At 32.9% G+C, this 15892-nt stretch overlaps 3 protein-coding genes across 7 annotated transcripts; all 3 read left to right on the top strand.

Annotated features, from left to right (window-relative positions):
• Positions 1-1247: 1247 nt before the first annotated feature.
• LOC120089908 (mitochondrial fission protein ELM1-like) lies at positions 1248-5703 on the top strand. 4 transcript variants are annotated; one of them, XM_039047346.2, is made up of 11 exons: positions 1248-1571; positions 1886-2042; positions 3004-3070; positions 3537-3633; positions 3797-3946; positions 4053-4179; positions 4370-4482; positions 4554-4617; positions 4715-4808; positions 4909-5017; positions 5131-5703. In XM_039047346.2, exons 1-11 carry the CDS (start codon positions 1389-1391, stop codon positions 5161-5163), a joined length of 1194 nt encoding a protein of 397 aa, XP_038903274.1. In that variant the 5' UTR covers positions 1248-1388; the 3' UTR covers positions 5164-5703. The 4 variants fall into 4 exon arrangements, with proteins under 4 accessions (XP_038903274.1, XP_038903273.1, XP_038903275.1 ...); XM_039047345.2 differs by having other exon boundaries at positions 5179-5703; XM_039047347.2 differs by having other exon boundaries at positions 1285-1554; positions 5179-5703.
• Positions 5704-7218: 1515 nt separating this feature from the next.
• On the top strand, positions 7219-9178 carry CASP4 (casparian strip membrane protein 2). Its single transcript, XM_039049943.2, has 3 exons — positions 7219-7567; positions 8467-8590; positions 8698-9178. The coding sequence occupies exons 1-3, from the start codon at positions 7302-7304 to the stop codon at positions 8914-8916; spliced, it is 609 nt and encodes a 202-aa protein (XP_038905871.1). The 5' UTR covers positions 7219-7301; the 3' UTR covers positions 8917-9178.
• Positions 9179-10486: 1308 nt separating this feature from the next.
• LOC120090086 (RNA binding (RRM/RBD/RNP motifs) family protein) lies at positions 10487-14339 on the top strand. Of its 2 annotated transcripts, XR_005485416.2 has the most exons (5): positions 10497-10857; positions 13543-13611; positions 13699-13805; positions 13872-14184; positions 14301-14339. XR_005485416.2 is itself a non-coding variant. In XM_039047574.2 (4 exons), exons 1-4 carry the CDS (start codon positions 10737-10739, stop codon positions 13977-13979), a joined length of 405 nt encoding a protein of 134 aa, XP_038903502.1. In that variant the 5' UTR covers positions 10487-10736; the 3' UTR covers positions 13980-14339. The 2 variants fall into 2 exon arrangements, 1 of the variants encoding a protein (XP_038903502.1); XM_039047574.2 differs by having other exon boundaries at positions 10487-10857; positions 13872-14339.
• Positions 14340-15892: the final 1553 nt, after the last annotated feature.

Raw genomic sequence — 15892 nt, forward strand, 5'->3', positions numbered from 1 at the left:
ATTGAAGCCAAAAGGAAAAAAAATTTTAGAAGATTTTATTTATTTATTTATTTTAAAGCAGAAGAATAAACTAAGCGAAATCAACATATTAAGGCTCAGAATAATAGACAAAAACACAAAGAATATAACAAATTTATGCAGTTCCATAAAACGGTATTTAAATGAAAACTTGATTTGCAACAATGGCGATAGTGCTGATGGGCTCAAAATTATTGTTTTTTTTTGTTTTTTTTTAATATTATAATCAATGAAAAATATGGATTTTAAATTTTCTTCTAAGGAGTTTCATGATTTTAGTTCAGATTTCAAAGACATTTGAATTGACTTAATAAAAAAGTGTTTTTTCAAAAAACCTATTTTTATTCACACACTTTTGATAAAAAGGGATCAAAACATACTTGAAAAGTTATTTGGAATGATTGTCAAATACTTTAATTTCTTCAAATTACTTTTAAAATTAAACCCTTATTCCAAAACACATCATTCATTCTCGCGGGGATTCACCATAATCCAAATATTTGGCAAGGGAGATACCACTAGAATAAGCCATTAAAACAATTGGCAAAAAATTATGCTATTATGTAGAAGATGGTAAATGATTGAAATTAAACCTGTTGTTGCCGTAGAGGGGAAAAAAATGGGTAATAGAGGGAGAAAAATATTTTTGATTTGCCACCTGAAATATACAGAGTGTAAAATTTATAAGAGAATGAGAAACTCTTTTCAATAAGGAAAAGGAAAAGAGAGCATTTTGGACAAGAGAAAGGAAAATAAATCATTTATCAAAAAGTGATGTATATGATAAAGTTTTAACATAAATTATATGTTCTCTCTCTCTCTCTCTCTCTCTCTTTTTTTTTTTAAATTATATATTTTCTCGCTAGAGTACACATCCTATATAGATAATTTCATAATTATTTTTTTTTCAAATATTTTATTTTAGAAGTTTGTTTTATATGTTTTTTTTTTTTTACTATTTCCTATCTTATTTAGTAGTAGTAATAATAATAAAAATAATAATAAATCCTAATCTAGAGGTTCAAATAAAAGAGACAATTGTTTTAAATAGTAAATCTGAAGAAAATATTTACAAATATAATAAAATTTATTGTCATTAGTGTAAGATGAAAGATATACTGATAGATATTGGTACATCTATTATGATTTAGGATAATGAAATTTTACTATATTTATAAATAAATTATTGATTTTCTCTTATTTAAAAACAACGAAAATAAAACTTTACAGGGGCTAAATTAAAACAAAGCATTGAAAGCATAGTCCAAATTTGAAAGTGGAAACTTTACTAATATTGTAAACCTTCAAATTTTATCATTTGTATTGCAAACTGCAAAACTTTTTCAAGTGTAAAGGACATTAGATTGTAGATGAGACCGATCAGACTTCCAGAACCTCCGAATGGGTCATCCGGCGTGCCGGAGATTTTCGACGGCGGGATCTACTGCGCCATCAGGAGGGCCGTCGTGATCGGGAATGGCTTCCCCGGCGCGGAGAATCAGTGTCTTGGTTTGGTCCGAGCCCTCGGCCTTTCAGGTCGGCATGCTCTTTACGTGAGTATATTGTTGTTTTCCAAATTTTTTTTTTTTGGTGGTCACCCATTACTCAAATCAAGTTCGATCGCAAACAGCCCAGTTAATTCAATCAATTTCAGAGTTCTATGGGGTCTTGTTGTTTGTTATATTTATTCTTGTTACTCTATTTTTTGTACTACTTTCACTATCTGAGATTTCTGATGGAGATTGTGTGGGACACACATTGACGAATGCATATCAAAAGTTGGGTTTGATTTTTTGTGCAAGCTTGTGTATAACTTAGCTTATTTAAACGATTCATTGACTGTAATTGATCTATTTTTGCTGTACAGCGGGTCATGAGGCCAAGGGGAGGGATCAATGAGTGGCTTCACTGGCTCCCAGTTTCTGTCCACAAGAAACTGGACTTGTTTATCAAGCAAATTTTTGGTGATTCTAGCAGAAAAGTTGAAGGGAAGAATGGAATGCCTCTGCTGGCCAAGAAAACTGGTAATACTTGCTAATTCTTTACAATTCACTTTGAGATTATGTTGAGAGTTGGTTATGAAGTGAACTGCTCATAAAAGTGGTTCTTCGAAAGTGAAGCTGATATCAGGGTTAGTACCATAGTTAGTCTCCATGTAAGTATGTGTAGTTATTGGAGGCTCTATGGGTAACCATTTGGATTTTGGTTTTTAAAATTTCTGCTTGTTTTCTCACAATTTTTTACAACGGTCATCTTTCCTAAAAAAAAAACATTTGAATCCATTGTCAAATTCTCAAGTTTTTGAAAGCTATTTCTTTAGGCGGTAATCATTTTGTGTTTGGTTTTTAACGTTTGAAAATTAAGCATGTTAATAGCCCTTCACCTCTAAATCTCTTACTTTGTTTTCTACTTTTTATCAATATTTTCAAAAATCAAGCCAAATCTTGGAAGCTAAAAAAGAGTAGTTTTTTAAAAAAACTTGTTTCTGTTTTAAAATTTGGCTAATAATTCAATTTTTTGAGTAAAGATTCAAACCATCGTAAGATATTGCGCTTAAGGAGAATAGCTCAAGCTATAAGATTCAGCTGCCCGATATTTGAAAAAAACTTAATTTTCAAAAACAAAAAACTAAAAAAGAAATAGTTACCAGATAGGCCTTAGTTTTCATACATGAACTTAAATTTTGAAAACACTCTTAAAAAGAAAATTAAAAAAAAAAACCCATATGTAGATGTAGTGTTTTTAAGCTTAATTTTAAAAAACCAAAAACCAAAAACCAAATATTATCAAACTGGTCTAGAGTAATTATCCTTTCAACTTGTAAGTAGTCGACTAATGTCTCAGGGGTCCTGTAGGTCAATGTAAGATATATGTGAACAAATTCGTTTTTTATTACAAGAAACTATAGCAATCATTTGAACTTGGTCCTTTCGTTAATGCACTTCAGATTCTGAAAGGTAATCCAAATGGAATTGGTATTTGCAGGCTTATCACATGTTTTAGAAGCTGATGCAAAGCAGATTGCAAAAGTGGCACGTGAAACATTTGATATGTATGTTATTTATGTTTTTTTCGAAATGGCTTGCTAGGAAATTTGTTGGATATCATACATTCCATGTAGATGGCCTCTAGAGGTTTTGAACCCTTTACCTATTGTAAATTCAATGTCTTTACCACCATGTCCAACTCTTGAGGTTATGACTACCGTTCCTCAAATAAAGATTTGACTCCTATGTCATATATATAATTTGACAACTATGGGATATATCCCCGGTAGGTAGGTTTTATTCAATTGAATGTTATTGATTAGCTCAAGCTAAGAAGAGAGAGTTAATATTGTAATAGTTATGATGTAGTCATGCTGTAATCTGTATGACTGTATACTTGTGTCTGGTGGTGGGTTTTCTTAAATTTTTTGTGAGGAAACTTCAAAATTTCAGATCTAATTCCTGATCATATGCAGGGCTGTCATCTAATTACTTCACTTCATGTCCTACTCTATAATTTTTCATTGTTAGGGATGGCCCATTGCTCGTAATTGCATCTGGCAGAGATACAATTTCGGTTGCTAGCTCGATTAAAAGGTTTGCTCCAGAAAATGTTTTTGTTGTCCAGGTGAAACCCTTTTCTCTATATAATCATCGTGGACTAAAGTTGTTGTCTGAGTTTTTATTTTTATCTGGAGTCTTAATCTTTTTGGGTTTATATATATATATTTATCATTAATCAGGCGTTTAAGATTTCCTAACAGCTGGCTCTACTGAAATGTTTGATTCAGATTCAACACCCGAGGTCCCGGTTAGATAGATTTGATTTGGTTATTGCTCCTCGTCATGATTATTACCCTTTGACTCCTCATGCACGACAACAGATTCCTTGGTTGCTTCGCCAGTGGATTACTCCTTGTGAACCTCCTGGAAAAAATGTGGCAAGTATCTTCGCTCTGCATATTTTCTTGATGCCATAGACCACTGAAAAGCAACGAGGACTATTGATTGTTCCATTTGTTCATCATTTGGAACCTTGATCCACAGGTTCTTACTGTAGGAGCTCTTCATCAGGCTGATTTTGCTGCACTTAGGAGTGCAGCCTCTACATGGCATAAAGAATTGGCTTCTCTTCCAAAACCACTCCTTGTGGTTAATATTGGAGGTCCATCAAGTAAGTATTTACTTCTGGTTTTGGAAAACGTGAAATTGATATTGACCATTGTAATGCACAAATCTTGCTGGGAATCTCTTTTTATTGTGTGATTTCCTTCCAAATCTAAGTTGTTCTTGTATTGATACTATTCTCACCTACCCTACTTTTGATAGATTGGCACTGCCATGCATCTATATGATCTATACAGGCAATTGTCGCTATGGCATCGATCTTGCAAAGCAGTTAGCTACTATGCTGCAAAACATTCTTTGGAGCTGTGGAAGTGTTAGGATCTCATTTTCACGTCGAACCCCGGAGAAGGTGCCCATTGATATCTGATCACTTGAATATTATTTATTTTGGATTTAATAATCATCCTGGTTTGATGTTAGGTATCCAATCTCTTGGTTGAAAAATTCAGTACCCATCCTAAAGTCTACATATGGGATGGTGAAGGTACCTCACTTGCATTGTTTTTCAGAAAACATATATATGATAATAATGTATATCATAGAAGCTTGCCTAAGATTTTTATTCATATGATGTTACATAGGACCAAATCCGCATCTCGGGCATCTAGCATGGGCTGATGCTTTTGTAATAACAGCCGACTCAGTAAGTATGTTGAGTGAGGCTTGCAGTACTGGGTATGTTTAAAGTACAAGTTGCATTCTTGGAACTAATATGGTTCAGAACACCATTCAAATTGAACTTCTTGTTTATCTGATGTTTTTGTAATACCAAAAGGAAACCCGTTTATGTGATTGGAGCTGACCGATGCATGTGGAAGTTTGCAGACTTCCAAAAATCTCTTACCGAACGAGGAGTGGTCAGGCCGTTCACTGGTAAAGAAGATGTAAGTCTAGTCATCTTTCTTATGTTTTCAGGATTCATGCATTAAACTTCAGCCTTCATACAACTTCAACTATCTGTAACTGAATCCCCATCCCCACCCCCCCCGCCCAATAGGTATACCTGAAGAAGCCCTTCCTGATAGATTGATCTCTCGCTTAACAGATATCGGAAAGTTGGAGCTACTCTCCTCTCAACGACACTACAGAGGCTGCAAATTGGGTAAATTCTATACTCGCTACACGCGGGTGGAGAATTCATACATCGACTATATGAAACCAAGGCCTATTCCTAACAAGAGTTTCCCACACCTGCCTGGATTTTTTCCCATCTCCAGGCAGTTTTTCATGCATTCATTCATTTGGTTGCTGACCCCCTTATCCGGTTTCTTGTGTTGAGGACGAGTAACATTTCCCCCTTCCAATTTGTCCCTGGAGCATCTGAATAAACACAGCTACAAAGTTGTTTACAGGATAATCTAGCAATTGTTTTGTCCTGGATCTATGGTTACTGAAATTTATATGGAGTGGGTTATTGTTCATAGCTTGCCCATTCTAATAAGCAATGTACCCTAGTTCTAGAACTAGCTTAACATCTTTGTCATCATTGTAACTTAATGAGCTCATTAGATATAAGATTTAGTCTGTTTTCCAAGATTAAATATATGATATTTAAACTTTTTATCCTTTATTTGGCATTAAAATTATAGATTTTAGTCTTATTTTATTTCATGAATAATTTTCATATTTCTTTTATTCTCATCGCTAAACTTTCAACCATTGGTGTGTGGTTAAATGTAAGGGGTTTAAGGAATGGTTTTTACAGCTGTCCAAACCAATCCAAACTGAGTATAAATGCAAACTTGTCCTCACTCGTTTTCATCACTAGTAAAATGGTTATCTAGTTAAAGGACTTAACGAGAATGAGTTTAATCTATGGTGACCATCTATTTAAGATAATATAATTCCTTGTGATATTCATCAAAATGGTGGTTCAGTTGATTGATTAAAGACGACTTTGTAAATTTAAAAACCTACCAAACGTGGTTTATATTCAAATCAAGTAGGATTAGTGGCTTCATCAACTACTTTGCATGAAGAAAAGAAATATGAATTGCTTTTCCATTTTTTTAAAATGCAAATGAACTTCCATGTGAGTTGGTTGGTTCTAGCATGGCTGGATAAGAGAAAAACTATGGTGGTTTAGTTGATTGATTAAATAGATTTTAAGGACTTAGTTAAAGCTCTTTATTGATTATTTGATTGGTGATATTCTTTTCATTTTATTATAGTAAGCAACCATAAGTGGTGTTACATGCATTCTTTTAAATTTTGGTCAAACCAGTATTATACTTTATAAAAATTTGGTGTCATAACAAACTTTAATTAGGTGTTCTATTGTATAATAGGTCACATCTCTCTGTCTCTCTTCCCTTATGCTATGGTTTTTTTCCCAAACAAATTTTAAAAAAATCCATTGAATTGTTTGAATTACCAACTAAATTAATATTAATGATCAATTTTCTGTGTCTTGATCATTAGACTGACCGTGACGACTAAGATTTAAAGGGGTTTTCCCTTTAAAACAATATCATTATTGGTGTGAATTAATTAAGATATATACCATCGACCAAGAAGTTCGAAAATCTCTCCTACCCTCATATGTTTTGTTGAGTTTTTGTCTCCTAACTTGTCATGTCTTGTATTAATTAAGTTTCAACATAAATTAAACTTTCGATTTCATCAAATCAGAGACATATAGATTTAGTTAAATAATGATGAAATTTGTACCCTCTATCTAAATTTTGTGGATTAGCCTATTTTAATAAAAAAGTAATTAAAAAGTCTCCTTATACTGAAGGAATATAAAGTTTAAACATAATTGAGCTTAATTAAACATTATCTATAATTTTTCCTCGAAATTTTGATGTTCCAATAATATTAACTAACCCTTAGAAATTTTCAGCCTGGCCATGCATGCAACCATATATCTCCATAATCCACCTGCTCTATTATGGTAAAAGGAAAAAGAAAAAGCACTTTAATTTTAAGTCAAACAAATAAAGAACCTTCTAATTTGCAACAACTCCCCCAAGTTTCTTTCAGTTTGCTCCATTATATTTCTCAGTACATAATTAATTCCTTAAAAATAATTACACTTTTTTTTCAACCAACCTCTTCATATCTTCCTCCATTTAAAGGCCTGTTCCCAAGCTTCCATTTCTCACCATTACACAAAACCATCTAATTAAACAAATTCTTTCCCTCTTTAATTTCCCAGCTCACAATATGAAGAACTCCGGCGATTCAACCGTCATTGACGTGCCCCCGACCGCTGGCAGCAGCAAAAAGAAAGCGGTTGTTTCCACTGCTCCCCGACAAGCCGGCGGAGGGGTGAAGCGGGGGCTCGCCATCTTTGACTTCGTCCTAAGGCTTGGCGCTTTGGGCGCCGCCTTGGGGGCGGCGGCGTCCATGGGAACAAGTGATGAAACTCTCCCTTTCTTCACTCAGTTCTTCCAGTTTGAAGCTAGCTATGATGATCTCCCCACTTTTCAGTGAGTATTGATTATATAGTACAAGTAGAATTTGGCTAAGAAAATTTTAATTTAATCTCTATAATTTAATTTTATCTCGTTATATATCATACAAATAACAATTTGAAAGTTTTAGTAACAAGATAGTTTACTTATAATTTTATAATATATTCATTTTTTTTCATAGAATTAAAGATCGAAGCATTCATCTTTGAGATAGTAAATTATGTTTTTATTGATGGATGGGTCATTATATTGTTAGCTTGTTATTGGGTGGTTTAAAATATAGTTTAGGAATAAACTTTTAGGCAGGCTTAATTAAACTATCAAGACACCTTTGATTGAAATTTCTAAAACTATATGTGACGGGCGAAAATGAAATTAAGCTCATGTCATAAGTACGGTAAATTTGAAATTTGACCATTAAAAAGATCAATACTTATTTAACATGATATAATAGTATAGGAAATTCTTTGAAACCATCGTAATTATGCCATTTTTAATGGGTAGATTATAAATTAAGGATAGTTTGATAATCATTTGGTTTTTTATTCCGGGAAATTATTTAAAATGATAATACTGCTAAAAATATTTATAACTATGATATTTTATTATTGGTTCATTTTTCTATATTTGAAAACAATAATTTTTAAAGATATGTTTATAAATATCCCTTTCCATCCAAATCAAGTTTCGAAAATTAAAAGAAAAAAAAAGTTTTTAAATTGTTTTTGTTTTTAAAATAAGTTGAGTACTAATATTTTTTAATTATTATAAAAGGTAGAGAGAAAATATACTTAATTTGGAAAAATAAAAAATAAAAATCAAATAATTATAAAAAATGAGCTTAAATAATTGAATTTATTGAATGTTAAAACATTTTAAAGTCGAATGGTACTAAAGGTGAGACTTTGATGTAGATTCTTCCTCATAGCAATGGGAATTGTAGCAGGCTACCTGGTTCTCTCGCTACCATTCTCCATCGTCTGCATCGTCCGCCCGGGTGCGGTCGGAATCCGATTACTCCTCCTCATTCTCGACACCGTATAACTCCGATCAAATTCAATTTCATTATAAACATATTATTCAATAACCACTTTTAATGGATTAAGTTTGATATGAGTTTACTATATAAATATGTACATTTGCAGGTGGTTCTCACATTGGCCACGTCAGCCGCCGCCGCAGCAGCCGCCATAGTGTACCTGGCTCACGACGGCAACACCAGCACCAATTGGCTGGCGATCTGCGATCAGTTCGAAGATTTCTGCCAGAAAATTAGCGGAGCAGTGATCGGCGCTTTCATCGCCGCCGTTCTCATGATGTTCCTCATCTTGTTATCTGCTTTCGCCATCAGAAACACTCACTAAATCCCGCCGGCGGGACCGGCGGACGTTCACTGGTCCGATCTCTGTGTTTCTGTTAAATATTTCGTATTGAAGGCCTTTTGGTTGTAATTTACCTGCTTTTCCCCTCATTTCTCTCTGTGTCTTGGTTTGGTTGGTCTTGGAAAATTTGGTTAAATATTAAACTGTAATTTTGTGCTTAAATACGTTTACTCCTAATGTATGATATTTATACTAAAAATGAATATTCATCTAAAATACTGCAAAAATATCGTTTAAATCATAATTTCAAATGAACACAAAAATAGCCTAAATCAAATTAACTTAACATATAAAAACTTGTATTATGATAGTGGTTCGATTTTTCTACCTCATATATTGTCAATAATAATAATAATATCTAAGTGGTAATAATAATATAAGAAAGTTATATATTACATCTTTAATGTTTAAATATTGAGATTTGTGTTGATTTGATTCATGATTTTTCATCATTACAAATTTAATCATTTAAATATTTATATTTCTAAAAAATATTGGTCTACTAAACTCAAAATTGAAAATGAAGGATTCTTAGATGTAAATTTGAAATTTATATTTAATAGAATACTTATTATTATTATTTTTTTTTGAAATTTTCATGAACTTAACAAATAAAATATTCAATTTTTAGGGTGTTATTAGAAACAAAATTGAAAGTTTGACATATTGCTACAAACATCATAACTAAACATGTAATCTAGAAAGAGAAAACACAATTTGATATATAGTGACTGTATATATACACATGTATGATTATAATTGACTTCTTTTTCCAAAGTTAATAGTTTTTTTTTTGGTTCAATCTTTTAATAAGAGTACCAAAATTATAGTTAATAAACATAAAGATTTATTGGTTATATATTGGCATATTTAGTTGAGATTAATTAGTGATATATAGTAGAATTATACGCATTTAATTTATATACAAATTAATGATAGATTTTATTTCTAAAGTTAATTATTGACTTCTTTTTTTAATATAATTGGAAGTAGAAAAATTTTAACAAGCTTTATGATTATTAACGTAATCAATAATTATCGAATTATGCTCGATTTAATAATTTTTAGTTTATCAATTACAAGAAATACATACTTTCAATTATTTGTTCTAAAAGTGATATTTTATTTAAAATCTCTATTCTAAAAAAATGCTCTCACTATTTTTTTTTTTCAAATAATTTTTTAAAAAACAATTGTTATTGCTATCACAACATAAAAATAAATGTCAATAACTATTAATAATTTCTTATTTTGATTAAAAATCTGAGAAATTTATTTTCTTTTTCCTCTTTTCCCTCTAAGCATATTTGATTAAAGGAGGTTTTCAAAACTAAAAAAATATATATGAAATAGTAAAATTTAATATATTTAATCTTTCATTAATTTTGATTGATGTTAGACTTCTATTGAGATCAGTATCTATCGATATATATATATATATATATATATATATATATATATATATATATATATATATTACTATTTTCTAAATAGATTCACTTTTTTTTTCTGTGAAAATTTCCCATAAAATTAATTAACCTAAAAAGTTAACATGGTAATTTAACCAAAATTTATTTTGTCTTGTAAGTCGTGACGATGGCCGATTCCGTGTTAGGGTTCCAAGTAAATTTCGGCCTTCACAATTTGGGTTCGGCCCAGAATACGGCAGAATTGTGCTTTGAATCTTTTATAAAACTACCGGTCGCCATCGCTACTCCAGTCTGTCAAACCCCGGCCGCCGTTCTTTCCCCCGCTCTCTCGACTCGAAGATGAAGGCATAGTACCACTCTGATACTACTACAATGGAGGCGATCAGAAAAGCGATGGCAATATCTTCCAATCGTTGTGTTCTTCCCTCTCTATTTACTCTGCCGTCTCGTCTCGTCTCTTTCAGAGGCATAGCTTCGAAGCTTTTTGTTGGTGGTAAGCTCAACGTTCTTCCTCTTTACTTCTCTGTTCATTTTCCGATTCACTATATCTACTTACTGTTTCATTCTACGTTTTGAAATTGAAATCACACTTTTTTGCGTTTTGTTGCGATTTTTCTTTCTGTGCTGATTAACTGTTCAACGGTTACTGTGACTTGAGCTAACTGTGTATGTTTGAACTAAGGTCTCTGTTATGACCGTATGTTAAGTTTTTTGAAGTATAAACTTTGTTTTAATCTTACAAGTGAAAGTACGACTATCTGAATGTTAGCTTCTGTGTTAATTTACTTGAGGAAACCACGATCGTGGAAAATTCTGGAGAGAACTTCTGGTAGTGATATTCATTTCGTAATTGATATCTGTTGTATGTATTGTAAAGGATAAACATCTAATAGATATGCATACTTTCTGCCAATGTTGATGTTAAAAACCAAAATGATGGATAGATATGAAAGGACTATACAGGATTATACAGGATTTGTAAAACGTTTCATCCTTGATCTTAGGTCGCATTTACTTATGGCGAGGAAAAAAAAAATAGCAGAACTTGTACATTCAGCGTCTCCCGCCAAGGGAAACACCAGGAAAAGAAAAAAAAAACAGGTCTAGGAAAACCTGGACTCTAGTAAGATTTCTTTAACTAAATTAGGAGTCTTGGTGTCCGCAAGCACCAAGCTGACTTTTGAGAGATCTTCCTCTTCACCATTCAACACGTTTCTTTTTTCCACTACAAATGGCCTAAAAGATGGGCAAGTTCCTAAACTCCAAGCCCATGGCATAATGTAATGTATTGTAACTTCATCATCCTCTAAGAGTGAAGTGTGGCATGTCTTCAATTCTTTTACTTGAATGGTTACTTCCAAACCATCTTTACCTCTATCAAATTTTTAATAGATTTATCTTTAGCAATTATACTAAACTGATTCATCATTTGCTGTACATAGCATCCATGATCAGTTTAAAGCTATCGACCCTAGCCATGGAGAGGTTGGAAATGAAGGAAGTTTTCATTACTTTAATTCTAGTGCCTTCTCTTGAAATACTTTTTAGGTTGTTCAAATATGTTTAGGCATGCTGCCCACCTACAAATTATAGAGTTATATAAAAAAATTTGAGGTAATGTGGTTAGTGCATTTTTTCATCCTGTAATGGTATTCCCTTTTGACCTGAGAACAAGTTCTTTGACTTCGAATTTATGTTTAAGTGAGGTTTTCGACAACCTTACCTGTTCTTTAGGTCGAACAACCATGTCCATGAGTTCTAATATGGGGTTTCCGAAGGGGAATGGGCTTCTTGAAGTGGGCTTTGCAGGAATGGTCCTGCCCTGACGTCTTCCTAGTGAATCTTGGCTTCTGCTTTGGCCTTACAGAATCTGGTAACCTAATGGACATTGGGAATCTGGGTGCAGGGAGTTGAAGAAGGAGGCATTTCTTGGAAGAGAGTAAAATAGGAATTTTACGATAGCGAACATGGATTTTTCTGGTTCATGATGTCTAAGAGGGGTTCTAAGGATGTTGAGGGTTCTTGAGGAGTAGGGTTTAGCCCATTTTAATGATTCTATCTTGGGATTTATAAATTTTATTTTACCTTCATTCTTAAAAATATTTTTTATTATATTATTAATTTTATCTCTAGGTTTCTTATAATATTGGCTCTTTGTTTGGGCTTGCGTTTTTATATGATCCTTGGTTTTGTTCTTTCATTTAACTTAATGGAAATTAGTTCCTTTTAGAACTCAAGGACACGATTGTACAACCTATAGAACAAATTCTGTTCAAGTAAGGTCGTAATGGAAATTAGTTCTTCTGGGGGAAAAATAAGATAGTGGTGGACTTGTCGCAGGACCACGGTCCATTTGCTTAGAGTTAGAGTCTTTTGTTTTTTAATCCTGAACATGGAAGAGAACATGTTTTTTTCCTGAAGTTTCAATCGTTGATTTCTCCCCTAATCTGCAAATTTATCTCGATAATTCATTGAAAGCTTGAGTATTCACATTCTTGTGTCAGAGAATGTGTTTCTTATCAAAATAACATTATTGTGTCATAGAAATTTCCCCACTAATGATACCTCTTTTGAGTTTGCTACAATTTCTTCAAAGACTATCATGGCTTGTTTCCTTTTTCCATGAGCCTGAACTCCCTAAATCTTTCTGCAATTGTATTGGAAAGACCTACTTTGCTTGCCATTGCTCATTGTACTTGATCACTAAAGTCGACCATAAATTCCCCGAAAAAGCTATAAAGGTGGAAGCTCCCTTAAATTCTCATAAGAAGAAAACCAATAGAGGCCTAGAGTGCATATGCAGCTTTAGCTTTACAAATCTAGGATGTGTAGGGTTCTTAAGCTTAACCTTGATTGTGAATTGCGATAATTGTTATTGTGTGTGTGTGTGTGTGTTTTGAGGAAACTTTTAGTGTGTTTTTGCCACATCGACTTGTTCTATAATAGGACTTGTGGATTTTGAGGAACTCAGCCAATATTTATCCCTCTCTCATTGTTAACCTTTGATCTCAAGCTTGTCACATTGATTAATAGAATTGATTACTATGCTTGAAAAGAAAACAGAATCATTTGTCGACGACAATGGTCTTGAGACTTTTGCTCTTGATTTTATCAGTCAATTCATATGACAATACCTTATTCCATATTGAGATCCTCTTTCTGGAATATTTTTGTACAGGACTCTCATTTTACACTACTGACAAGGGACTGTCAGAAGCTTTTTCTCAGTATGGTCAGGTTGTTGAAGGTGACTTCCATTTGAGATACTTTAGCTTTCACGTCTAACCTTGACAATTTAGTTTCATGGAGTATAACACAAATTTTCCAACTCCAGCTAAAGTTGTGATGGATAGAGTCTCTGATAAGTCAAAGGGATTCGGATTTGTCACCTTTGCATCCGAAGACGAAGCTCATACAGCACTGACAGAGATGAATGGAAAGGTCTGTACTTTCCTCGACCAGTACTTTTACATCTTAGAAATTAAGTCTAATGGTTATTTGCTGCAGCCTTTGAACGGAAGGGTTATCTTTGTGGACTATGCAAAACCAACATCCAAATTTCGTAGCGGAATTCCTATAGCGAGAGGACCTCCTGAGGAGAAAACTGATGAATGATTGCTCATAAAATTTTATGTTCCGTCATTTCTCAAAAAGAAATTAGCTGAAAAGGAAGGGAACAATCCTTGTAGCTGTGCATGAAAAGTGTGATTCAGACATGTTCTTTCAGCACTTTCCTTCATGCCAGAGACGTGTTAAAAGCCTCAGGAAAAAGAGGCCAGCATGCAGGAATACTTAAAATTCGTCCAAATTAGATTAACAGGTTGATTTTTTTCTTTAAAATATTTTAAATTTTCTTCTTATTGGTTAAGTAGTACCCTATTAACTATGGCCAAACTTACGTTCGGACGTTTGTCCATATATTTTCTTATTTTGCAGATTGCCATATTGTGAATGCAATCTTTCTTTTTGCAGCAACTAGTCTCATGGTTAAAAATAAGGTTCAATTTTTTTTATCTTTATTTTAGTTCGGTCCCTAGACTTTCAAAATATGTATTATAGTTCTTGAACTCACAAAATAGGAAAAATTTTGGTCCTTCCTAATCTTAGTCAACCTATGTAATCAATAATATATCCATTTGTTAGATGCTTAACGCACAAATGAGGATGAAGAAAATCATAATAGTTAATTTTTCATTAGTTCAAAGACTCGAAGAAAAAGTTCAGAGATTTTGTAAGTTATGAAACTGAGTTTAGGAATAACATAGGAATTAAAGCCTTATAATATCTCTAGAAATTTTCCTTTGCTTAGTCCTTAAGAGAGGTGGAAAGTATCCATGTGACTTCACATGAGGAACAGATGGCATTTTTCTTTGTTTACAATCTTTGAGCTCGAGGGAAAGGAAAAGAGAGTCACTAATTACTGCACGTAATCACTGAGGAAAGGCGAGAGAGTTGCGATTGATCACATGCAGATGTTGTGAGAGATAGGCTTGGGGTAGCGTAAGGGAGAAAATTTCCATTGCTAAGGGAGTCTATTCTTCTATTCATTGTTTCATATGTCAGCATCCTTTCTTAAATAATACATAGTCCACCAACATTAGAAAAGCATTTATAAAGATACAACTATAGTGTGAATTAAAGGAGGATGGTACTCTTAGAAATTTTCCTAGTATAAGGCATAGGAAACTTCGATAACTATGAAGTTAGGGCTTTACCTTTTGAGCCCGTCAACCAAAACACAATGGGTGTAAGCTTGAACTATAACGATATATATGTTTTTCTCTTTGGATTATCTATGAGTGTTCAGGTCAGCTTACACTCACCTCAACTAATTTCATAGGATAACCCGTTTGATCTTATAGTATTTGAGCGTTAAAGGAAACTCGTAGGATATTAAATTTTAGGTGAGTGGTCACAATTGATTGAACTCGTGACTTTTTAGCCCATCATTAGGGTCATGCTTTCTAATTTACAACTAGGTCAACCCATGATGGTTTTATTGATATATGTGTTTATAATCTCTAATTTGGAGATGGTTGTTAGGTTTAGGGTAGATAGGTCAACCCATGATGGTTTTATTGATATATGTGCTTATAATCTCTAATTTGGAGATGGGTGTTATGTTTAGGGTAGAGCGGTCAAGTTGTGTAGAAATTGTTCAAGGAGGCCGAAACAAGCGTGGGGGGCCATAGAAGTCAATATAATTAGTAAAAGATTGGGACGAAACATGTTTGAAGTCATGGTCTTAATAGTTTACAATTTTTTGACAACGAAATGTAGATATTTGTTATTAAATATGTAAATAGTAGTTCAGGTATAGAAAAGCTGACTATGTGATGTTCTAGTTGTACATGAATTTGGGATGCATGGATTGACTTCGCATTTAATTTTACTGTTTTCTTTATCTGTGATATAAATTAGACAACATTACAAATGTTATTTTTGAACTTTAAAGTTGAGTCTATTTATTCAATGTATAAAAAGTTGTTAATAAGTTTATTAATTTTTTCTGTCGCACTTATTTAGTA

The sequence above is a fragment of the Benincasa hispida genome, chromosome 11 (assembly GCF_027475165.1).
Source record: "Benincasa hispida cultivar pf3 chromosome 11, pf3_genome.v1.1, whole genome shotgun sequence".
Classification (NCBI taxonomy): domain Eukaryota; kingdom Viridiplantae; phylum Streptophyta; class Magnoliopsida; order Cucurbitales; family Cucurbitaceae; genus Benincasa; species Benincasa hispida.